The sequence below is a fragment of the Cetorhinus maximus genome, chromosome 15 (assembly GCF_964194155.1).
Source record: "Cetorhinus maximus chromosome 15, sCetMax3.hap1.1, whole genome shotgun sequence".
NCBI classification, from domain to species: Eukaryota; Metazoa; Chordata; class Chondrichthyes; order Lamniformes; family Cetorhinidae; genus Cetorhinus; species Cetorhinus maximus.
Genome location: NC_135893.1, coordinates 13,653,963 through 13,680,018, shown reverse-complemented (window position 1 = coordinate 13,680,018; position 26,056 = coordinate 13,653,963). Strand labels below are relative to the sequence as shown.

The 26,056-nt window shown below is 45.2% G+C and overlaps 1 protein-coding gene across 2 annotated transcripts in view; it reads right to left on the bottom strand.

The window, feature by feature from the left end:
* Positions 1-23,625, bottom strand: part of arhgef16 (Rho guanine nucleotide exchange factor (GEF) 16) — a 43,964-nt gene extending 20,339 nt beyond the window's left edge. Inside the window, exons 1-6 of one of the 2 annotated variants that reach the window (XM_078557939.1) lie at positions 23,423-23,625; positions 6,940-7,636; positions 6,324-6,375; positions 4,426-4,592; positions 3,980-4,036; positions 2,898-3,058 (exon numbers count right to left, since the gene is read on the bottom strand). In XM_078557939.1, the coding sequence (XP_078414065.1) occupies positions 2,898-3,058; positions 3,980-4,036; positions 4,426-4,592; positions 6,324-6,375; positions 6,940-7,506 (1,004 nt within the window). In that variant the 5' untranslated portion in view covers positions 7,507-7,636; positions 23,423-23,625. Of the gene's footprint in view, positions 1-2,897; positions 3,059-3,979; positions 4,037-4,425; positions 4,593-6,323; positions 6,376-6,939; positions 7,637-23,077; positions 23,186-23,422 lie in introns of those variants that run through there. The other variant, XM_078557941.1, reaches the window with a different exon arrangement.
* Between the last annotated feature and the right edge of the window lie 2,431 nt (positions 23,626-26,056).

Below are 26,056 nucleotides of genomic sequence, written 5' to 3'. Positions count from 1 at the left end.
GTCTCTGGATTACCAGTTCCAGTGACAATACCATTATACCACCACCTCCCCCCATCACTGTTCTTTCACTGTGGCTGGGTCAAGATCTTGGAATTCCCTTAACAGCATTGTGGGTGTACCTACACCACATGGCCTGCAGTGGTTCATGAAGGTGATTCACCACCACCTTTTCCAAGGGCAATTAGGGATGGGCAACAAATGCTGTCCTGGGCGGTGACACCCATACCTCATGAAAGAATAAAAAAAACGTGGAAGTGCCACAGGGAGTGACTGAGGCAAATAGCATTGATGCATTTAAGGGAGGTTTGATGTGTAGATGAGGGAGAAGGGAATAGAGGGATTTGGAGGCAGTGATTTGAATGGGAAGATGCACGTGCAGAGCATAAACACCAGGATAGACTAGCTGGGCCTGTGCTGCAGATTCTTTGACTCGCACTGTCCAGATTCTCTCACAAAGAAGGACTGATGTGTGAAAGGGAAGCTGTCACTGGTGCACTCCACACCGATGAGGCAGGGGTCGGCCTCTTCAGGAAACGAAAGAACATAGCTCAGCACATTCACAGGCGACACTAGTGCCAAGCGAAACTGCGCCAAACCCAGTTTGTCAGCTTTCCAGAACTCAGTTATTGCTCCAGGCCAACACTGTAATTTGATCCTGGTAAATGTGCTGCTGAGTCCAGGAGCATCCTGTAGGTCAGACTGGCAATGTCCTGAACAAATATAGCAGTCACATAGACTAGTTGCCACATTTCCCCCTCCCCCCCTCCCCCCTGCTCAATCAAGCTTCCTTGCTCATTGTTTCAGTGAAACTCCCGATTTGCCTTTTGGAAGCACTGAGGAAAAGAATACCTTTTCCAGACAAGCAACCTGAGAACATTCAAGCCCTGGCCTGTCTCCAACTATCACTGGAGTTTAATACATGTAAAGCAGCTTGGGTGGTGCTCCTGTTTCAACATGCCTGTTTCAGCTACTACTGGAAAGCACAAAATTGTCCAGCTTTCACCAACATCGCCGCACTGTGTCGCACAAACCAGGCCAACAACAACTACCTGCATTTATATAGCGCTTTTTAACGTAGTGAATTGCCCCAAGCCGCCACTTCACAGAACAAGAACCAAACCAAATTTGGCACCGAGCCACATAAGATCACACTGGAGACGACCGAAAGCTTGGCGAAAGAGATAAGTTTGAAGGAGCGTCTTAAAGAAGGGGAATGAGATTGAATGGATGGAATTCCAGAGCCTAGGAGGCTGGCGGCATGTCCACCAATGGAGAAGTGATTAAAATTGGGAATGCACAAGACGCCAGGATTGGAGGAATGGAGAGATCTTGGAGGGCTGCGGGGCTGGAGGAGATTACAGAGATAGGGAGGGGTGGGGTCATGGATGGATTTGAAAACAAGGGTGTGTATTTTAAAACTGAGGCATTGCCGGATCGGAAGCCAGCGTGCAGAGGGGTGATGGCGAATGGGATTTGGAGAGAGAAGGGATACAGGAAGCAAAGTTTTCGATGAGCTCAAGTTCATGGCAGGTGGAAGGTTGGGCGTTGGTTAGGAGAGTGTTGGAATGGTCAAGTCAAAGACCAACATCAGGACTGACACAAACTGCCATCCAAACAGTGCCATTTCCAGGAGTCCATGATATTTCTTGGGCTGAATATTGGGACTGTTGTGTCAGCCAATGAGTTGAAATCTGGACAGAGATAACATTGAATGTCTGAACACACGACTGAAAAAAACCACAAAATCTCCTGACAAAGCAGGGTTATTGCTCCAGTAAAATGCAATGTATGGAAAATAGTTTACGCGCATAATTTATATATAAACTCAATTCCAATCACTTACAATATGGCTTCCAGGCATGACTGACAGGGGACTTATGCATTCATCTCCACTCTGCGCGAGAATGCAAGGTCACTATATTTAACTGTTCTTTTCATAAGAAGTAACTTCCTTTCTACCAATTGTTGACCTTTGCTGGGGGCAGTTCCACTAATTTTAGCTGCCCAGTGGCACCTTGGTCAAGGACCCTACCTTCATGTACGATGCTGCAGTCCAGACAAGGAGTGATGGTGGGATATTAACAGTGGTAGGCATCACAACCTCACCCAACAATCTCTCCTTGGCTTCACTAGAGTGGTACAACCAATTTAAAATTGCTCCTGGGCTAAGGGTGGGGATGGGAACTGGAAAAATCAGTACCTGAGCATCATCTAGTGAACCCCTGTTGTGAATTGTCCAAGTGTGGCTGTTAGATAAGAGCAGGATTTCTCAATTTCTGTGATGCCCCAGCAGTCAAATGGCTCGCTCACTGTCGAGGTTATTCAGGGGGTTCCTGGTGCCATTGTAACGTACCACAGCACGAGTCAGCAGGTTTGGCAGTGTAGGGTTGGAGAACGAAAGGTCAACTCAATACCCTATGCTGAAATAATCGAGTCACAAATCAGATCTTCCACACCATCTTCTACATTACAACAGTGACAAATCAGTGGCTGGAAAATACTTTGGGACGTCCAGAGATATTAAAGGCGCTATGTAAATGCAAGTTTTCTTTCTACTGAAGCTGCTAATGGACTAACCGAGTTCACACCAGAGGTAATAAACTGGGAGCCTCTCAACCACCATCTGCAGTTTGGGATTCTCTGAAGGGTCATGTGCTTGGAGCTTGTAGTGAGAATGTGCAAACCATACAAGGTCCATCAGAACAGCATAGGAGATACCCTCCCACCCTACCCACCCAATCAGCCTCCCTCACCTTCTTACCCCCTTCACCACCACACTTCCCTCCAGCTCCCCATCCCCTCCATCAATCTTTCCCTCCTACCCTTCCCCTCCCCTACGCCTCTCCCTCATCCACCCCCTGACTTTCTCCTCACTTCCCCCACACACTCTCTCCTACCTCTTACTGGCCTCTTGAATGTCACAGATGTTGGAGAAGAGATGATGGTGTTCGGTGGAGGTCATGGTCATCTGTAGTTCCTTTGAGTTCTTGAACATATCAATTAGGACATTCAGACTGTGCTGATAAGAGTATTCAGATACAATGATTTCAAAGATGGCCTGTAGTAAGGAAAAAAAATAAATAGGGAATACTATTTGCATTCAGTAATTAGCCCACTCCTGTAGGGCACACCTCTGGTGCCCACCAAAAGTGGCCTTTCTTCCTGTGTAGGTCCAGACTGTGAGTACCTGGTGGATATTCAACCCCTGAAACCTCACATGTGAGACCAATCAAGCTTTCACCAAAAATCCACACACTTCCCAGTAAAAGTAGTTACTGGATAGCAATCAGTAGTGGGAAGCCTGGCAGATATTTTAATCTCTGTGACTCTCTGTTTTGGACACTCGGTGAAAGCATCAGATGCTCAGCAAGACTTCTGCCCCAACAATACCCTTTAACTCTAACAGTTTCTAGAGGGATAGAATTGAAAAGTAGAGATGTTAGAATTATATCAAACACTTACAGCACTTTCTATAGATATACAAACAGTGGAGAAGGTGGAAAAAATATTTACAAGGATGGTACCTGATGGATATTACTTAATTTTTGCAAGTCTGAACCAACTGGGATCCTCTGCTCTAGAAGAGAAGCCCGAGGGTTGGCCAGGTCTATAAAATGATGATAAGAGTTTGAGATGGTAGATGTGGCTAATAATTGTGGGGACTTCAAAACTAGGAATGATAAATTTCACAAATCCAATAGGGATTTCAGGGGAACCTTCTTTACCCTGAAAATGGTTGGAATGTGATCACAGCCATGAGGAATAGTTGAGGCAAATAGGAGAGATGCATTTAAGGGGAAACAAGATAAACACATGAAGGATCTGCCGAGCACTGTTGGCTCTTCACTCTGATTTTCCAGCAATAAAACATGATGCGAGGGTCTGGACTTTGGCTCCCTTTACCCTCCAGCCTATTTCCCAGAATGGCCTCCTGAGTTGGAAAGTCCCCGATGTCCCACACACCCCACTGGGTCTGTACCTCTTGCCTCTTGCGTTCCTCGGCACACAGTTTCTGCAGAATCCCTTGCTCTAGTACCTGAAAACAATAAGACGGGACAGGTGACAATAAGCAGGTATCAGTAATTGTACTTGCACCCTCAATAGGTTAAAGGCCTAAAGAAGAAACATGTATTTATATAGTGTCTTTCATGACATCACTATGTCCCAAAGCACTTTGCAGCCAATTAATTACTTATCAAAATCTTTAAAATGGGTAGATAGGCTTTAGGTTTCATGTCAGATCAGAAGGATGGTGCTTCAGGCAATGTCCCACTCCCTCAGCATTGGACTGGGAGTGTTGACCTGTGCGCAGGGTTACAGTTCCCCTTGGAAACGCCCGACTCTAATGGCGTAGCAATGATGAATGTAACTGACAGCCCACGTTGCAACCAGCAAACAGAGACAGTCCCTTGATCTCTCACTCACCTGCGGTAACTGGCTCCACATCATCTGTGCCGGCCGGTAATTCTGAACCACGATCTTCTCATCTGGTTCTGTAGATTCCAAGTGTCCGGTGTCATCCAGCAAATCATCGTCCGATTCAGGAACACTGGTCAGGCCTCTCTCTCGCACCTCTTGGTATAGCCTCGGATCTGAGGACAGGAGTTTACTCAGGAAGGAGCTGAAGGTTTCACACAGGTTGCTCGTCCCTCCCCCACCACCCTGGTTATCACTGGGCTCCTCCAAACCCTGGAACAAGCCTTCCCGCTGCCAGAGCGATAGACGCCGGAAAGCCCCCAGGATGGGATTCTCTGCCGGCTGGCTGGCTTCCATCGCTCCCCGATAGATATCTGATCAAGCCACTAACTTTAACCCTGCACCAGGAGCCTCGATTCCTCACTCTGGTTCTGTCCTGTATTCGGGGCTCTGTGAAGAGGTGACATGCTGATGGGGAATGTGACAGGTTTACTCGAGAAGCTTGCTGAAGTATTCCGAATTACAAATCACCTCATTAACAACCTCTCAATGCATTGGACAAGAGGAAAATCATAAACAAATCCCAGAGCTTCCAGTGAGCTCACCACTCCCCTCATTTGTCCCAAAAACATTCCAGTTTAATATGTTGACCTTCAGTACAGTAATTTGAAGTCCTTTTCTCCTGATGACACTGACTCCCAATCGGGTTCCGATCCCTGCTCTCCTGAAGGTACTGACTCTCAGAGGAAAATAGCATTCCCTCCTACCCGCCCTCCCCACCCCCACACCCCACCCACCCCCCTCTATCCTCAATTTTCTTGTTTCGTGGCCAAACAAAATGTCGAAAATGCCTGAAAATCTATTGCCATATTTAAGGCTCAACTGAGAGACACACACAGATAGGTTTGTGTTTTCTTGATTTGAAAGCGCAGAGTCTCTTTTTAGAGAGACACAGCCCACTTGCCCCGGTCCAGAGAGCCATGGCATTGATCAGCAGATCCAACTGTGAGCAAGGGTACTTCTGGATCTTAACCATCAAAACAAAAAACAGCCAGATTACCGGGGCAAAGCATTAAACAGCCATAGCGACCCTACTCCTTTCTTTTTAACTACATTTTCTGTACTCTTCGAGGTTAAGGATGTCAATGGTGGGGTATGTGTCAGATGGATAATAACACGGCTACAGAGTGAGGCTACCCTTTCCATGGACAACCATGGAGGAGCTCCCTCTACAGGAACTACATGGCACTTGCTCCAATTCCCACACCAGCCAATCCTGTGGCCTCCTCAATCGCAAATTAAAGTCCAATTAAGGACAGTACCATGCTGCAGTGACACAAACACCAGGAGCTCGATTGAGACTCGGGATCATTACTGCCAGAAGGTAAAGCAGGATTTCACCCATAGTTCAAAGACATGCCTGACATCTAGCTCACTGAGCTGTCCAACTCCTCCCATTTCAAAATTAGAGGGTACCCATGCAGCATACTTTAGGATATGAAACCACTTGAAGTTATTTCCCTTTTCTTACTCTCCCGAGGGGGGAGCATATTCTTTCCCGCTCCCTCCTCCCCCATACGCACAATCGAGACATTAAAACAAGGTTCTAAATGTTTGATTATGAGCAAGATCAGTAGGGAGATCTCCCCAGTGTCCTGGCCAACAATCCTCCCTCAACCACCAAAATCAGATGAACCAGTTGTTTGTCTCATTGCTGAGTGAGGCGTGTTTCTGGGGGAGAAACGAATGGTGTATTTGCCAAAAAACCATAACAAGACCCACACCCCGAGAATATCCCCCAAATCACACTTGTGTGCCTAAATCCAACCCGCCCTGTTCAAACTGCTCTCTGAACTAGATTGGCCACTTTCACACACTCTCCATCCTCATGCTCATGCTGTTCTTACCATCTTTAAAGGAGCTCCGATTTCTGGGTCCTTTCTTTCTTCCTAATGTTCGCTATAAAGAAGGAGACCGGTTATTAAAATGATAAACTCAGCAAAGAAAAGGCATCAGTGAGTGTCCCCGTTTCTCCAGGTTATGTGGCAATTCAGTATACAAACCTCCACCTTTAATGGCTGCAATTTTAATCTTGAATAATTCCAATAATTGATCAAATATTCATTAGCGACTGAAATCTACTTTCATCCCAGCCCAAAAAAACCTACTCAAATCAAAACACTCATATTCCCAGAGGCACCGACTCTCCCTGGGGGGAGGTGGGGGGGGGTGGGTGTGGGGGCAGGGAGGGTGGTAAGTCCCACAGGAAACTGATTCTCCCTGGGGGAGGGTGGGGAACAGTCCCACAGGGCTGACTCTCCCCGGGGTGGGGGAACCAGAGCCTGTTGGTGGGGCAGGAGCATTGAATATGGGCCAGTGGCCGGTGAGGGGATTACCGGAGCCTGTGGGCCGGGGGCGTTGTTGAGGGGTGGGGGGAGGTGTGGAAAGCCACTATTTTATACCAGGTTGGAGACAACAATTCCGATATGCACTGTAGCCATGATAGGAATTTCCCTCTCCTACCTTGGACCTGGCGGGACTCCGAGCTGGCTGCACTGTTGCTGTTTCTGGCAGTGGTCGCAGTGTGGGAGGAGATAACAGCCGTTTTTCATCTGCGATGTCGGTGAATCCGTCCGTTGCCACTTTATATGACATGTTGCGGCGATTACGTTGCAGGGTCCCACCTGAGCCGCCTGTGTCCCTCCCATCCTCGTACCGCAAGTCGGTTGGTGGCATGCTCTGAACCTCCCTCCGTCCGCTGTCCCGCCTGCCAGAGGGCGAAGGGCCCTGAGACCTCATTTTAGTCTTGGTGGTCATGGCCAATTTACTGGGGATAATCTGTTGGTGCCCAGCCTTCAATGCAGCTGGACTATCCGTGCTCAAAACCACCTTCGGCATGTCCGAGAGCGATGGCATGGAACTGGCGTTGGCTAATGCCAGGTTGTCTACTCCCACCAGTGAAGATTTACCACGCATGGCAGTCAAACTCTCCGACTCAGAGTTAATCTGGAAGTTGGATCCAAACTTTTGTTCCAACATCAAGGCCTGGGATTTTTCTTCCAGCTTACTGTCCGAATACCGTTGAGACATCGCGCTTGCTGAGTTTTTCAGTGACAGTGACAGAAGAGTCAGAAATCTAGCAAGTTGGACGGACAGCTTTGTCAACTTGTCATCTCCTCACAAGGACTTGTGATTTCCCAATCCCAAACTTCTCATCCTCCTAAACCAAGGAAAATGAGGCATAAGTTCACAACTGGTCCAATCACAGATACCGTCGTGACTAAAGCTCTTTAATTCTCCCCTGAACAAGCAATTCAGAAAGGTTTGCGATTCCCGATGCCCATTTGAAAGGCTTCCCCATTGACGCAGACTTCATGTGAACAGTATTTACCTTGTGCCTCTTCCTAAACCGGAAGGAGCCCTCTCTCACCCCGCTTTCTGTTGTGGGTCAGTGGGTTGCACTCTCATCTGAGTTAGAAGGTTGACGGTTCAAATCGCACTCCAGATTTGAGCACAAAATTTACGCTGACACTCAGTGCAGTACTGAGGGAGTGCTGCCCTGTTAGAACGGCTGCCTTTCAGATGAGCGCTACAACAAGAGACGAGGTACTGGTGTTTGTTACACAGGTGGATTCTGCATTATGACAGGGCTACTTATCTTTGGTTCAGGAATTACAAAACTGACTCACCCTCACTCAAAAGGCTAAAATCTGAAATTCAACACTCATGTTTGTCTGCCCATCAGCCTCTCTATAATTGTCTGTAAAAGTGAATCAAACCCTAGAAAATTCAGGGAGTGCAGGTCAGAGAATCAGGACCCACAGTGTGACCCGACTGCCCATCGAACATGGTTTCCTTGTGGAGAGTTTGGAACTGCGGGATTTTCCCAGTGACCCCTGGTGGAAATTGCCACACCAGACGAGGAATGTGATGCCCTAGTAGTTAAATAGCCTAATGATGCCCACGAGAAAGGCCATTGGATGAGCTACTGAAAAGTGGTTGGGGCCTATTTAGCCAGCACTCTTGGAATGAATCAGCACCTTCAGGAGGAGGGAGAAACAAAGAGCCAGCCTCTATCAGGGAGTCTCTTCATTACACAACCCACAAGCTTATGAATGTAAGCACACATGTGACTCCATAAAGTTTAAAGTCTTAATAAACCTATGGTTGCAAAAAACAGCTTTAATCTTTGAACGAATTACAATTGTGGAAAGGGTCAGGTGATGTTTTCACTGTTTACAGCAGACTAACAAAAGTTTCATGGATCAGGCTCTCCGATGAACTGGGTAAGTTGATTGACCTCCCTGAATGACCGAGAGTGTTTCCCTGGGCTGCAACTATCGCGATGAGGGTGGTTATCAATGAAGCTTTAGCTTTGCTCAAACACAAACTGTGCAGTTTTCAAAAACAAAAAGAGCATTTTGAACCAGCAGACACCCACAGCGTCAAAGGTCACTGCTGACACTCCAGACTTTCTCATCAGTTTGAAAGCTTCAAGCAGAATTATTAATCAGCCAAATAACATTTTGTACTTTAAGAGGAGCTGGGGGTGGGGGCAGGAGGATGTCAGCTGCAGAGGCCTCTCGTCACAGCTGAAGTTAATATCGCACCAACAGGGCACAACTTTTTAATATGTTAGTCACTGGGAGATTGGAGCCTGTCCCCATTCAGAGAGAGTAAAAAGGTTTTGCTTCATCAGCTTGATGTCACCCAACACACATCGTTCTACCCAAGTGAGCACATTGTTCGGTCAGCAATTATTTGGTTACCGTGGGGACACAACCACATATAAAGAAACTCAATCTGTCAGAGGGAGAGAGAGGTCACTTCCAACCTTGGGCTAGAATTTAATCCAGGTCAGAGTTTATGAACTCCCCTGATGTCTCAGTCGGTAAAATGACTGTCAGATGTCGGACTGAGCCACAATGACCAAGATCACCCCAGTTTTGAACGCCTGTCAGTGCCAAGTTAGATGGTCTCCGGCAGGCTGATGCATCATATTTGGCATCAGTACCCATTGTGGAGGAATGAAAAGTGCTGGGCTCCTGCTCTTCAATGGTTCTCAATGGCATTTGCCTGAAAGTGCAGAAAAAGGCAGGATCTGATAGGATGCAGATTTGAGGCTGCTATCAGATCAGCCATGACCTTTTTAAATGGCGGAGCAGGCTCGAGGGGCCGAATAGCCTACTTCTGCTCCTTGCTTGTATGCTGACCTCTCCCTTACACCTCTCCCCCACTCCAGTCCAATAGCTTGCTGTCCAGGTTGACATGAAGAATGGCCACTTGTGGAAGATATCAGATGTTGCCAACCTTCCATGTTTCAAACTGTGGCAGATTTGTGCAGTTCAAAAGGGAACAAAATGGCATTTTTGTTTAGCTATGATCAGGCCTTGACAATATCAGAGATCAGTCCAAAGGTGGTAATCAAATTTGTCAGAAGTTGGGCAACAAGACTAAAGGGAAACCAGAACATCATTTTGTCCCATTATTGGCTGCACATCACCCAATGACAAAAGGTTTAAGATGAGCTCACGGTTTCTGAGAGTTCCAGTTAAAGTTAATATTTGTCCCCATAATTAGGTAAACCTTCAAAATACAACTATTAATAATTTTTCATTCTCCACAAAAGAAACTTTCTGGGACATGACCAGCTGTTGTTTTATGCAAGGATTTATTTTCTGGTCAGATTAGGAGGACCTTCTCCATGGGAACATATTAACTGATTTCACCTGAGTCACCCTATCACTACATTTGCAGAAATGCCAAGGTTTATAAAGTCAGTGGTGGAGAGATAGAGAATTAGAGGGTTAGACTTACAATTATACAATGGCTTCCACAACTTTAGGATGCCTGAAGCACTTTACAATGAATGAAGCACCTTTGAAGTGTAGTCACTGTTGTTATGTAGAAAATGCAGCAGACACTTAGCACACAGCAAGATCCCACAAACAGCAATATAATAATGACCAAATAATCTATTTCAGCTACATTGGTTGAGGGATAAATACTGGCCAGTTCCCCGAAATAGTGCTACATGGTCTTTTATACCCACCTGACAGGACAGGCATGGCCTCAGTTTAACATCTTACCTGAAAGACTGCACCTCAGCTTTGCAGACTCCCTCAGTACTGCATTGGAGTGTCAGTTTAGATATTGTGCTCAAGTCTCTAGAGTGGGATTTGAACCCACAGCCTTTTGACTGAGAGGCAAAAGTGCCAACACTTAGACAATGCCAACACCTTAAAAAAAGTTGTCTAGATTTCAGAAATAGACTCAAAGGCTCTGATGAAGGGTATCTACCTCAAATAGCAGCATCTAAGGGGATAGCATTTAGGGTACAGAGCCTTCATCCATGCCCTGCAAGTCTACCCGATAGGTAAATTGGTCCTTTCTCTCATCTCTGTGGCACTTGCTGGGTCTTTCCAGAATGTTCTGCCTTTACTTCTGATTTCCAGCAGTTGTGGTTTGTGATTTTGAATCTCTAAGTAAGATTCAGCATGTGACTAAATGCCCTGAGTCACATTGGCCATCAATGAGCCCAGGTCCCAGCTCCCTCAACTCTGTATAGTGAGCAGACCTCCACTTGGGGGTAGATGAGGGGTAGTGCAATTGGCTCTAGTGCATTCAGACTAAGGGGGTATAAGGGGCAGAATTCATTTGCAGATACATCACCTGATCATATTTACTGTCGGCAAGTACAGATGCAGACAGGAGACAAGGACAGAATCAGGAGCTTATAGATCCCCTCCCCCATTGACTCATCTCCTGCCTTAATGATGAAAGAAATTTCCACATTGTTGTAAGGGTGGCCGAGTTGTACTGTTGGTACAAGAGCTGAACCGCAGACACTTATTGGGTGGAAACGTTAAAGTTTATCTAAAACATACTTAGCAGCAATTACACGTGTGCTTTTAACTCCAACTCTATCTCTACACTGAGGTAGCCCGTGCTACTCTCCTAATGGTTACTACAGGTCATGTGATCTTTCCAAACAAGCATTATTCTTAAAGGTACATTACACACTAAATAAAACCATAATTACTACACACATTAAACCGTATTACAATGTTATCCGTGACTCAGTGGGTAGCACTCTGATCTGAGTCAAAGCTTGTGGGTTCAAGGCCCACTTGAGAGACTGGAACACAAGACCTAGCTTGACACTCCAGTGCATTACTGGGGTAATGCTGCACTGCCAGAGGTGCCATCTTTTGGATCAGACATTAAAATAAGGTCCCATCTGGCCTCTCAGCAGATATAAGAGACTTGGAGCTCTTGGAAGAACAGTGCCCTGGTCAATATTTATCCTAGAACAACTTACATTTATTTAGCATCTGGCACATAGCAAACTGTTTCAAGATGTTTCAGCGGAGCATCAGAAATGGTGGAATGAGAAGTGGAGGTTTAGGGAGGGAATACTGGTGTTTAGTGCCTCAGCACAGCCATCAATGGTAAAGTGATTAAAATTGGAAATACGCAAGAGGATGAGAATTTTATAAAAAGGGATTGCTTAACCAGGAGCTGACGTAGATCATTGAGCACAGGACTGATGGATGACTGGAACTTGCTGCAGTGCTTTGGATAAACTTAAGTTTTTGGGAGGGGAGATGTGGGAAGCCGGCGGGAGTATATTGGAGTAGTCAAGTCTAGAGTTAACAAAGGCATGAATGAGGGTTTCAACAGCAGATGAGCTGAGGCAGGGGCAGAGTTGAGTGGTATCACAAAGATGGAAAGAGGCTGTATTAGTGATGACGGTTATGTTGGAAACTCATATCAGGATCAACTATGACACCGTGCTTGTGAACAGTCGGATTCAGTCTCAGACAAGTGCTAGAGAGAGGGATGCTAACCTTCAACCAACGTCACTAAAAAATATAAATTACCTAATTATCATATTGCTCTCTGTGGGAACTTGCTGTCCACAAACTGGCTGCTATGATTCCTACATTGCAAGAGTGACTACACATCAAAATTATTTAACTGACTATAAAGCACTTTTGGATGTCCTGAAGTTCTGAGAGGTGCTAAATAAGTGTAAGTCTATTCTTTGACTAAGGGGAAGTTGCATTGCCTCACGGATGTTGAAAATGAAATGTAGGGAAGAGCGGGCTCCTGCTAAATGGCAGTACAACCTGACCCGACATGCAGAATGACTTGTGTTTGCTGCAACTGCCAAGCTCAGCTCCCAATTCCCCCAGTCAACTTATGTCAGCGCAGTAGAGGAAGCAGTGATCACTCCCCCAGGATTCTCCCAATTGCTAATCCTGGATGTACACCAGCTCCAGGGGATAGGGCAAAAAGAAAAAAAGGTCTCGTAACTCTGCAACCCCTTTCACAACCTCAGTACCTCCAACATTACCGCACCCCCTCAGTATAGCATTGGAGTGTTAGTCTAGAGCGCAAGTCTCTGGAGTGGGGCTTGAACCCACAAACCTTCTGACATTGAGGCAAGAGTGTTACCACTAAGCCACAGCTAACTGGTGGGTCAAGAGGTGGTGGTAGAATTAAAAGAACAGTTTGCATGAAGTCAGGAATAGCAGAGCTTAATTTCAGTTTCATTTAAAGAACTATGACTAACCAAACGAAATACAGGCAAGTAACAGCATGTGCAATTATCCTAGCTGCTTTCCCATGGTCTGGGATCTGGAGTATGGCTCTGATATTCAGCTGTTAAACTGGAGCAGTATTTAACCTGGCATGTTCCTTTAGGACTACTTCTCAGGTATTCTCTATGGGTAGAGGCTGAAGGGAGTTCTTGTGTGATTTCTGCCAATTCCCAGCTCCTGCCCCTGGGGAGAGGCCAGGTTACTAAGGACTAGAAGAAAGCATGAGGAAATGACTGGCTTATCTGCTTTTCTTTTAAAATTACTTAGGTTTGGGGCTTGAACCCACAACCTTTTGACTGAAGAGGAGAGAATACTGCCACTTAGCCAAGGTTGAAAAGGCTCTGAAAAGGCTTTACATGACAGACAGTTTCAATTCTACTGAACAAAACAGTAATCCATCTTTTTCTCTTTGTAGATGTTGTGTATATTTAGCATGTTCTGCCTTAATATGCTCCTTTTGAATTTTTATGACTCTGTTACCTAACTTCAGTTTAATCAGTTTGGCTTGGGATTTTTTGAAATAATAAATAGAGCCAAGCTTTGAATCATACCAGTTAGCCATGGCTCGTTTGATAGCACTCTTGCCTGAATCAGAAATTTGCATGTTCAAGTCTCACTCCAGGACTTGAGCTCAAAAATCAACACCGGTGCTGAACTGAGGGAATGCGACACTGATGGAGGTGCTGTCTTTCATGTGACATTAAATCGAGGCTTCATTTGCCCTGCCAGGTGAACATAAAACATCCTAAAGTACTATTTAAAAGAAGAGTGGGGGAGTTATCCCCAGTCTGCTGTTCAATATTTATCCCTCAGTTAAGATCACAAAAAACAGATTATTTGGTTAGTGTCACATTGCTGTTTGTGGGAGCGTGCTGTGCACAAATTGGTTGCTGCATTTCCTACTTTACATTTGACTACACTTCCAAAATATTTCATTGGTTGTAAAGCATCTTGGGAGATCTTGTAGTTGTGAACGGTGCCATAGAAGTGATAGACTGTCTTTCTTTTGTGATATCTCCAGCCAGAATATTGCATCATTGCTCATCTCATCCAAAGTATCATTCTCCACAAGGACATCAATAAACATTTCACTATCACTATACACCCGAGACCAGCTCTTTCAATCACCTTCTTAGATCCTAGCTTGGGCCATCTGCTGGCCAATCCCCACTGCCCGTCCTGTTGACCATCTCCTGGCTAATCCCCCTGCTATGGGCCATCTCCTGGCCAATCCCCACTCCCGGTACTGTGGACCATCTCCTAGCCAATCCCCACTCCCAGTACTGTGGACCATCTCCTGGCCAATCCCCACTCCCCGTACTATGGACCATCTCCTGGCCAATCTTCACTCCCCATTTTTTGGAACTGCTATAGTAGTCCATTTCATCCTCCAAATCTATCTGTATTTTGACAAGCTTTGATATGTTTGCAATTGGCATACATTCAAAACAACACTAGGAGCAAGAAACTGGGCTCATTATTGCCCATTTATTAGGATGCTACAAGTGCCCTTAGAGCTCTAAAATGGCATCTGCAGTGCATTCACATTTGTGGGGTGAATTGCGCAGAAGCCATATTGTTGAGGACACTAGCATGCTTGGTAAGCAACCACTGGAAATATGCAGAGCAGGCAGATCATGATGTCATGCAGTGTATAACACTGATGTGACATCAGTGCTCCGTTTTGGAGCTCAACACTCCAGCCAATGCCCTCTCTTGACCTTGCACAGCTGAACACGCTCCCAACAGCAGGAAGGACCCTTCGCCAGGCCTATTTAAAGGGATTATCAAATGCTTACAGGTTATTTGGCGGTTGATATCTTTGGGCTGCTATGACAATTGTACAAATGTTTGGTGTTTTCTATGGTTGTTTCAAATGGGAAAAGTCTACAGGGAATGGTGTGGCAGGTGCTGAGGAACTTTTTGCTGACTTCTGCACAAACCAGTTTCTCCAAGACTTGACTGCACTAGTAGCATTTCCCTTGGAATACAAGAAGACAGAAAATGAACAGGGCTGCAGAGTAGGACAAGCTCCTGGAGGAGGGAGGAGGAGGAAGAAGAAGGGTTGTTAGCAGGCAGCCATGTCTGCCCAGGGTCTTCAGAGAGAAATTCTACCTCATGAACCTCAGCAAGGAACAATGTGCGATATGTGCACAGCGTGGACATCCTCACCTGCTGCTGACGCCACCTCGGAGCAGGGCAAAGACAGCACTACTCGTGGCTCTGAAGGTGAAATTGGTGATGACCTTTTATGCACCCGGCTCCTTTCAGGCTGGCAGCAGTTATTGATACCTTCATACTGTCACCTGGCAGACCACCACATGTGATCACCACATGGCTCATGACACCTTTGTGCTACCTATGCAGAAAATCAGAGTCACTTTGCCACATAAAATGTGATAGAGCAAACCATCAGCACATTGAAACAACGCTTCCGCTACCTGGACCACTCTGGAGGAGTCTGCAGTGCACGGCAGAGCCGGTGTCAAGATTTGTGGAAGCCCGCTGTATACTGTACAACCTTAACATCATGAGGAATAGCCCTTACCACCAGTTACACAATGACCGACTGAGGAACATCAGCATGAAGAGGAGGAGGAGGATGAAGGGGAAGAAAGGAGGCAACCGAGACAACCCCTTTCTGCCTGGGCTGTTTGTGAAGAACTCATCTGGGTGTGATATCAGTATCTGAAATGAAAATTGCCATTCAGCAACAGTCCCATATTCTTACCTTCCCCTCCGTCACTGACCACCATGCATCCAACTGACCACAATATAAAAGCATTCCAAACCAAATTTATAAATGAACTCATTGCCCAATTCCGTAAATCAATAACTCCCCTTGTGCATTCCCTCAGTGCTCTTGCCTGTCCTGGTGTTCCTATGCAGAGCTACCCCTGTTGCTGCAGCCCAACTGGTGAAAAGTTGCTGATTTTCATTGGTGGAGTCTGCAGATGGTCTTGAAGGGCAAATTCGAGCAGCTCTGGGCCTAGAAGGTCCGGCTGTGGACTGTGTCATCTTGACATGGGCGGCAGTAGTCTAGCTGACTGAGGGGCAAGCGTATTGGTAGAGTAACAGTGTTGGAAGGCTGAATGTTGTCATCATGAAAACACACCAAGCTCATGTTCAGTGGAACCACTGCTACTCTCCCGGGCATAGCCTCAGTAATCCTAGTAATCTGTTAGAGGTCAGATTGCTGCACCGTTGCGATACTCTGCAAGCCCCTTATCACACTGTAATCCACAGTCATGGTGACAACATTCGGAGCTTCCACTGCAGCACTCAGTCTTTGGGTAGGTTTTGCATGGAAGCTGCAACATTGTCCACCAGATCATGCATCATGGTTGGATCCACAAGTGTGCGAATGGAGATGGTCAGCACTTCCACACTGGAAAGAATGGGCTCCAAACTCTGTGCAAAGCCCTGTGCCAAGCTGGTACTGCACTTCTCCATGTTCTTTGACTGCAATGTTTCTAGAAAGCTTCCCAATGCACCTAGCATAACATTGTGTATACCCATCAGTGTCCCAGCGTGTTAATACTGTATTAATTGTCTTATCAATCATAACTCCATTAGATTCAAGGTTGTTGTGGAAAAGGACAAGGATGAGCCAGAAATTAGAATTCTAAATTGGGGGAAGGCCGATTTTAATAAGATCAGATTTGATTTGGCAGCTACTTTTAGGTAAATCTGCGTCAGAGCAGTGGGACTCATTCAAGAAGGAAATAGGGAGAGTACAGGGCCAACATATTCCAGTAAAGATAAAGAGTGGGACCAACAAATCCAGGATGTCGAGGGATATACAGGATTGGATAAAGAGAAAAAAGGAGGCTTATGGCAGATACCAAGGGCTCAAAACAGCAGAAGCCCTGGAAGAGTATAGGATGTGTAGGGCGGAACTTAAAAAGGAAATTAGGAGAGCAAAAATGGGGCATGAAAAAACATTGGCAGGTAAAATAAAGGAAAATCCAAAGTTATTTTACAAGTACATTAAGAGTAAGAGGATAACTAGGGAAAGAGTAGGGCCCATTAAGGACCATAGAGGTAATTTGTGTGTGGAGCCGGAAGACGTAAGTAGGGTTCTAAATGAATACTTTATGTTGGTGTTCACAAGAGAGAGGGATGACATGGGTATGGAAATCAGGCAGAAGGACTGTGAAATAATTCAAGAAATTAGCATAGAAAGGGAGGAGGTCCTAAGTGGTTTGGCAGGCTTAAAAGTAGATAAATCTCCAGGCCCGGATGAAATGTATCCCAGGTTGTTGAGTGAGGCAAGGGAGGAGATAGCAGGGGCGCTGGCAATAATTTTCAATACCTCCCTGGCCACAGGAGAGGTGCCAGAGGACTGGAGGACAGCCAATGTGGTACCATTATTCAAGAAAGGAGGAAGGGATAAACCAGGGAACTACAGGCCAGTCAGTCTAACCTCAGTGATGGGGCAACTATTGGAAGCAATTCTGAGGGACAGAATTAAACTACACTTAGAGAAGCAGGGATTAATCAGGGACAGTCAGCATGGTTTTGTTAAGGGGAGGTCATGTATGACCAATTTGATTGAATTTTTCGAAGAGGTGACCAGGTGTGTAGATGAGGGCAATGCATTTGACGTAGCCTGCTTGGACTTCAGCAAGGTTTTTGATAAGGTCCCGCATGGGAGACTGATAACGAAGGTAAGAGCCCATGGGACCCAAGGCAATTTGGCAAATTGGATCCAGAATTGGCTGAGTGGCAGGAAGCAGAGGGTGATGGTCAAGGGGTGTTTTTGTGACTGGATGCCTATGTCCAGTGGGGTTCCACAGGGATCGGTGTTGAGTGCCTTGCTGTTTGTGGTATATATAAACGATTTAGACTTGAATGTAGAAGGGTTGATCAGTAAGTTTGCGGATGGTAAATAATGAGGAGGATAGCCTTAGATTACAGGAGGGTATAGACGGGCTGGTCAGATGGGCTGATCAGTGGCAAATGGAATTTAATCCGGATAAGTGTGAGGTGATGCACTTGGGCAGGACAAACAAGGCACGGGAATACATGATGAATGGTAGGACCCTGGGAAGTACCGAGGATCAGAAAAACATTGGTGTACATGTCCACTGGTCCCTTAAGGTAGCGGGACAGGTAGATAAGGTAGTTAAGAAGGAATATGGATTCTTGCCTTTATTAGTCGAGGCATAGAATATAAGAGCAGGGAGGTTATGCTGGAACTGTATAAAATGCTGCTTAGGCCACAGTTAGAATATTGCGTGCAGTTCTGGAATCCGCATTATAGGAAGGATGTGATTGCACTAGAGAGAGTGCAGAGGAGATTTACCAGGATGTTACCTGGGCTGGAGAGTTTTAGTTATGAGGAGAGATTGGATAAACTGGGGTTACTTTCCCTGGAGCAGAGGAGATTGAGGGGGGACATGACTGAAGTGTATAAAATTATGAGGGGCATAGATAGGGTAGACAGGAAGGAACATTTCCCCTTGGTGGAGGGATCAGTAACCAGGGGGCATAGATTTAAGGTAAGGGGCAGGAGGTATAGAGGGGATGTGAAGAGGAATTTTTTCACCCAGAGGGTGGTGGGAATCTGGAACTCACTGCCTGAAAGGGTGGTAGAGGCAGAAACCCTCCACATTTAAGAAGTATTTGGATGTGCACTTGCGATGCCATGGCACACAAGGCTATGGGCCTAGTGCTGGAAAATAGGATTAGAATAGTTAGGTACTTGTTTGACCAACACAGACTCGATGGGCCGAAGGGACTTTTTCTGTGCTGTAGACCTCTATGACCCTACGACTCTTTAAAGATACACAGGTGAAGGGCATTGATTGATTCAGTACCTTGAGTACATCTAAAGGAAGATTTACCCATATGGAGAGGTGGTGTGGTATAGTGATAATGTCACTGGGCTATAATCCAGAGACCCAGGCTAATGCTCATGGGTTTAAATCCCAGCATGACAGCTGGTGGAATTTAACTCCTTTAAGGGACCAACTTATTAACTTATTTGATTATTAGTTTATTTTATTTAAAGAAGACTTCTGGGACACTGGGTGTTGATGAGGAAGGAGATGTACCTATGTAACGTTGCATTCTGTAAATAAATTTAGCATTGAGTAAAAGATTGGCATCTTGTTTACTTCTACATCTGGCTTGAGCAGGATTTATCATAGAAAAGTGCTCATTTGAGTCCTCAGCATTGGAAGCAGTGTGCAACCTCATCCTCTGGCAAACTGGCACCTATACTATCCTTGTCATCAGCCCTGGCTGGAAACTGCTTGTGCCTGGTGTCTCACCATACGCAGATCGCACCCAGTCTTCCTCTAAAACATGCACAGTGTCAGCATCTGAGCCGGTGGCTGCAAGCGTGGAATCAAGTAACAATGTTGTGCCTTCATCATCATCGCTCTCTTCATGGTGTCCCTATACTATCTGGTCAGGTTGCACAAGAATAAGGTGGTGGTGCAGGGAGGGAGTAGAAGCAAGAGGTGTACACTTACACTACCTACAGTGTGTAAACTAGAAGATATTGTGGTTAATTAGTAATGTCAAAGTAAAAGATCCACTGGGAAATAGTGACCATAATACCATGCAATTCCATGTTAAGCTTGAAAGTGACATAGTCCAATCGCAAACAAAAATCTTAAAGCCAATTACATAGGTGTGACAGGAGAACTCACTAAGGTAAATTCGGTAAATAGACTAAAACGTATGGAGGTAAACGAACAGCAGGAAACATTTAAAGAAACAATTCAAAGTGTTCAACAAAAATACATTCCACTGAAGAACAAAAGCTCAGCAAAAAGGATCCATCTGTGGCCCAGTCAGGAAGTTAAGGTAATATTAGATACAAAGGGACTTACAATGTTGCAAAAAACAGTAGCAAGGCTGAAAGTTGGGAGTGTTTTCAAAACCTGCAAAGGGCCACCAAAAAAGTTGACAAAAAGGGAAAAAATAGAAATAGAGTAATCTAGCCATAATTATAAAAACAGATTGTAAGAGCTTTTATAGGTATGTAAAAAGGAAGAGTGTAACTAAAGTAAAAATTGGTCCCTTAGAAGCAGAGACAGGAGAAATTATCATGGGGAACGAGGAAATGGCAGAGGCATTGAACAAATATTTTGTGTCTGTCTTCAGAAGACACAAGTTCCATAGCAGAAATAGATGATAATCTCAGGGCTAAGAAGAGTGAGGAAATTAGGGAAATTAGTATCAGCAGAGATAAAGTATTGGAGAAAATTAAGGGACCAAAGTCCGACAAATTCCTGGTATCTGATGGCTTACACCCAAGGGTTCTAAAAGAGATGGCTGCAGAGATAGTGGATATGTTATGACTTTCCAAAATTCCTTAGATTCAGAAATGGTCCCACTAGATTGGAAGTTGACAAATGTTATACTGCTTTTCAAGAACGGAGGGAGGGGGAAAGCAGTGAACGAAAGGCCAGTTAGCCTAATATCAGTTGTTGGGAAAATGCTGGAATCTATTATTAAGGAAGTCTTAAGTCACTTAGAAAAGCATAGTATGATTAGAAAAAGTCAACACAGTTTGAGAAATTCTGTTTTATAATTTTATTAGATTTTTTTGAGGATGTAAGTGGTAGGGTAGATAAAGGGAAAGCAGTAGATGTAGTATATCAGGACTTCCAAAAAACATTTAATAAGGTGCCTCACAAAACATTAATAGGAAAAATAGGGCTCATGGAGTTGGGGGTAAAATATTAGCAAGGATAGAGGAGTGGTTAATGGATAGAAAATAGAGAATGGGCATAAACAAGGCTTTTTCGAGTTGGCAGGCAGTGAATAGTAGAGCGCTGGGGCCTCAGCTATTTACAATCTATATTAATAGACTTAGATGAAGAGACATAGAGTTTGCTGATGATACCAAACTAGGTGGAAAGGTAAGCTGTGGGGAGGACACAGAGGCTGCAAAGAGATATAGACAGGTTAGGTGAGTGGGCAATAAGATGGAGTAGAATATAGAAAAGTGTGAAGTTATTCACTTCGGTCATAAGAATAAAAATGTAGAATACTTTTTTAAAACGCGAGAAACTTGTAAGTATTGATGTTCAAAAGAGAGTTGGATGTGCTGGTACAGGAGTGCAGAAAGATAGCATGCAGGTGCAGCAAGCAATTAGGAAAACAAATGGCATGTTGGCCTGAATATAAAGGGATTGGAGTACAAGAGTAAAGAAGTCTTGCTACAGTTGTACAGGGTTTTGGAGAGACCACATCTGGAGTACTGTGTGCAGTTTTGGTCTCCACATTTAAGAAAGGATATACTTGCATTTGATGTGGTATAGCGAAGGTTCACTAAATTGGTCCCTGGGATGAGGGGGTTGTCCAATGATGAGAGACTGAATAAATTAGGCTTATATTCTCTGGAGTTTAGAAGAATGAGAGGCGATCTCATTGAAACCTAGAAAATTCTGAAGCGGCCTGATAGGGTAGAGGCTGAGAAATTGTTTCCGCTGGTTGAGTCCAAAACATGGGGGCACAGTCTCAGGATGAGGCCGATCACTTAGGACTGAAATAAGGAGACATCTCTTGATTCAAAGTGTTGCGAATCTTTGGAAGATCTACCCCATAGGGATTATGCTCCATTGTTGAATGCATTGAAGGCTGGGATGGACAGATTTTTGGTCTCTCAGGGAATTAAGGGATATGGGGAGCGAGCGGGAAAATGGGGCTGTAGCCCAAGATCAGCTATGATCGTATTGAGTAGGCTCAATGGGCCGTGTGGTCTACTCCTGCTCCTATTTCTTTTCTTATTAGGGGAATGTTGGGTTTGGTTCCCCCATCCAGAAACCATCATCTTCGATGGTTTCAGCCCGAGTGGCCAAGATCTCAGCAATGAGCATTCCAATGGCAGCACTGCCTCCTCCATAGGGGTGAGGATGTGCCAGTGTGCTCCTCAGTGGCCTCGCTAATAATTACTCCTCAACCAACTTCACTAAAAGCAGACTGCCTGGTTATCATCACATGCTCTTTGTGGGATCTTGTGTGCAAATGAGTTGCTGCATTTCCTGTGTGACCACAGCAGTGATTATACTTCAAAAATAATAAAAAACAGAAAAAACAAATTGCTGGAAATATTCAGCAGGTCAGGCAACATCTGTGGAGAGAGAAAAACAGGGTTAATTGTTTCAGGTCGAGATGACCTTTTAGCTTTCCTCAGAACTCACACCAAAGGTCATCTCAACCTGAAACATTAACACTGTTTCTCTCTCTACAGAGGCTGCCTGACCTGCTGAGAATTTCCTGCGTTTTCTGTTTTTATTTCAGATCTCCGGCATCCGCAGTAATTTGCTTTCATGCACTTCAGAAGTATTTCATGGGTTGTAAAATATCCCAAGATGGTGAAAGGCACTACAGAAAAAAAAGGAAGATTTTCTCCTTTAAGACGTCCCTGAAACCCAGTGCTTTGACCAAGTGTTGGGTTCAGCAGTGCTCACATCTCCTCCTTGGCTTCAGTGTCAATTTTTCACTGACGACGCTCACGTGAGGAGCCTTGGGACGTTTGATTATATTGAAGGCTTTATTAGAAATAGATGATGGAATACTCCTCACTTGCCTGAATGAGTGCAGATCCCACAACACTCAAGAAGTTTGACACTGTCCAGGACAAAGCAGCTGCTTGATTGGCACCACATCCACAAATATTCACTCCCTCCACCACCGACGCACAGTAGCAGCAGTATGTACCACCTACAAGATGCACTGCAGGAATTCACCAAGACTCCTTCGACAGCACCTTCCAAACCCACGACCACTACCATCTAGTAGGACAAGGGCAGCAGATAGATAGGAACACCACCACCTGGAAGCTCCCCTCCAAGCCACTCACCATCCTGACTTGGAAATATATCGCCGTTCCTTTGCTGTCGCTGGGTCAAAATCCTGCAACTCCCTCCCTAACAGCACTGTGGGTGTACCTACACCACCTGGACTGCAGCGGTTCAAGAAGGCAGCTCACCACCACCTTCTCAAGGGCAATTAGGTATGGGCAATAAATGCTGGCCCTGCCAGCGAAGCCCACATCCCGTGGATGAATTAAAAAAAAAAGTTGCTGTTACCTGGATTGACCACTCCCGCCCAGAACCGAGGCCAGCAAGACATCACAACAGAGACAAATATCCGAGCAAAATCCATGTCGATCATCAAAACAAAAAAAAAACGACTGGAGGAGCAGGAAATGACACAGTAAAAAATGTTCTGCTCCTCACGCCGCAACCCACCTTGGTTCAGGTAAAGAACTGTCAAACCGCCCCGTCAATATCGCAAAAGAAACATTTATCCTCAAACTTCTGGGAACTTTCCGGAAGCGTTTTGTAACTTCGAACAAATTGTATCAGTGAAATTACACTTCCGCTTGGGATTCATCCCACTGAGCAGAAAAATAAAATGAAAAGTTATTTTACCTTCAACCCATGAAATTGTTTTTTTTTGCCATTTCAATATTAATGAAATGACTGATCCGGTTCCCAATTTCACCGCAGCTGAAACAAGTGACACTTCGGCGCAACCTGAATTCCGCAGATAAACTTCCGCAAACGCTATTCAGCCGGACGTCACGTCAGGTGCATGAAGGTAAAGGTAACCCAGCCTCTGCCTGTAGCAGAAACCAGCAGCACCCAGCCCTGCCTCTCTACCTGTAGCACAGCAGCTCTCAGTACAACCTCTACCTGTAGCACAACAGAAACCAGTAGCTCCAGGCACAGCCTCTACCTGTAGCACAGCAGAAACAGTAGCTCTCAGTCCAACCTCTACCTGTAGCACAGCAGCTCCCAATCCAGGCTCTACCTATAGCACAAGAGAAACCAACAGCTCCCAGCCCAGCCTCTACCTGTAGCACAGCAGCTCCCAGCACAGCCTCTACCTGTAGCACAGCAGAAACCAGCAGCTCCCAATCCAGCCTCTACCTATAGCACAAGAGAAACCAGCAGCTCCCAGCCCAGCCTCTACCTGTAGCACAGCAGCTCCCAGCCCAGCCTCTACCTGTAGCACAGCAGCTCTCAGCACAGCCTCTACCTGTAGCACAGCAGAAACCAGCAGCACCCAGCCCTGCCTCTCTACCTGTAGCACAGCAGCTCCCAGCACAGCCTCTACCTGTAGCACAGCAGAAACCAGTAGCTCCCAATCCAGCCTCTACCTGTAGCACAGTTGAAACAAGCAGAAGGGCAGCAATACATGAGTAAGCGGGGATGGTGTTGGGAGTCAACTTGGAGATGATGACTTTTCCATGCTGCTCTTGTCCTTCCAGGTGTGAAGATTGCATACTCGATGAGTAGCTGCAGTCTATCCTGTGGGCAGTTCATACATACTGCAACCATGGTGTACTGGTGTATTGCACAGATTAAAATGGGCCAAACAGCTCTTTGATTGCATCTAATGCTGGTGCAGGTCTCTGTTTAACTATCACTGAGCCTGTGGTTGGTGCAAAACGGGCCTTTATATTATCAGCAATGTATCAGACTACATAACTTCATTCTATGTACGATCTCTCAGCACCAGGACTCCAAGTCCAGGAATGGGGCTGATGCCAAATACAAGAAACTGTCTAACCAGTTGTTCCCAGCCACACCAGTTAGACTACTCTGTTTTATATGGTAGGCACAGTATCATTCTGCAGGGGCACTCTGTGAGTAAAGGCTAGACCACACCTTTAGTTGGCTCTTCTTCCTAAGAACTTTTTAAATTTAAATTTATAAAGCAACATCCACATACTCAAGACATCCCAAAGTGTTTCACAATCAATGAAGTACTTTCTGAGGTTAACAATATTGTTATGTGGCAACTTGTTTTTGCATAGCAAAGTCTGACAAACAGAAATTAAATTAATGACCAGGTGAATCTATTTTGGCAGGAATGCTGAGCCAAAACATCAGGAAAACTCCCCTGCTCTTCCTCAGAGTGCCCCAGGACCTTTTATGTTCACCTGTGAGGATAAAAAAGAGCTTTGGCTTAACATCTTAACCTAAAGACTTCAGTGCTGCACTCCCTCAGTCCTCCGCTGTCTGCCTAGATCAGGCGCTCAAGGGTCTGGGGTGGGGCAAACATCCTCAATCTTCTGACTCCGAGGCTAGAGAGTTACAACTGAGCCAAAGTTGACACCGTAAGCTGTTGAATAAACAGGAGCTCCATGCAATTACAAAATAAATACAGCATTGATATTTTTAACCCTTATCCTGCTGAATAAAGAGAAACTCAGTAGAGTTGCCTCAAGAAGTACCTGAATGAAGATTTGGGAAATGTGAAAACTTCTTGTAACCTCTCCTTTTCCAAAATTAATCCTTAGGCATGACATGACATAGTTTGGCATAAGGAAGAAGAGTTCATATTTAACAAAAGAATGTTTTTTATAATCTGCTCTGGGAAGACTTTGCACCATTCATGGTTGCTTTTGCATTGTAAACGGTGACTCACATTGATGGTGTGTGTGCACGCGTGCTATAGTGCCCTCTCTTGCTGTAGCAAAGAAAAACAGTTTTGCATGAAATAACTGATTTTGTGATGTTTTATTTAATGTTTTGCCTTACCTTTTCTAGCTGATTTTTCCTCTCTTTTTTGAAGAGTCAGGGCACTGAACACCTCCTGAATTCTCATCATTTTTTGAGTCCAGATTGGGTGTGTCCACTGGCTATTTAACCCTGATGGGCATCATGGATGAATCTAATTTTGGTTTCACCTGATGACTCCACCTGACCACTTGCCGCTGAGGTTGCTGGATAATGACTCAGCATGAATCCGCTACCTGGCACCTTCTTGTCTGTATTGACTCAGTGACTCAATGCCTTAACCAGCTTGGCCAAAGGTGGCTAGATCTTTCTTCTTAGATTAAGAGTCCTAAATGAAGGAGCTAGTGCAGTACAGGATGAAAAGATATAGGGAGAAGATGAAGTAAATCAGGACCTGCTGGTTAGTTGACACCAAGTTTGTAGATTTTAGCAAGCAATTCCATACTTTGGAAGTGTTGGGAAAGAGTAAGTTCGAGTAGAGGACAGTGTGATAAGTCAGTGATGATGCTGTGAGATGAAAACATTGTATAGGATACT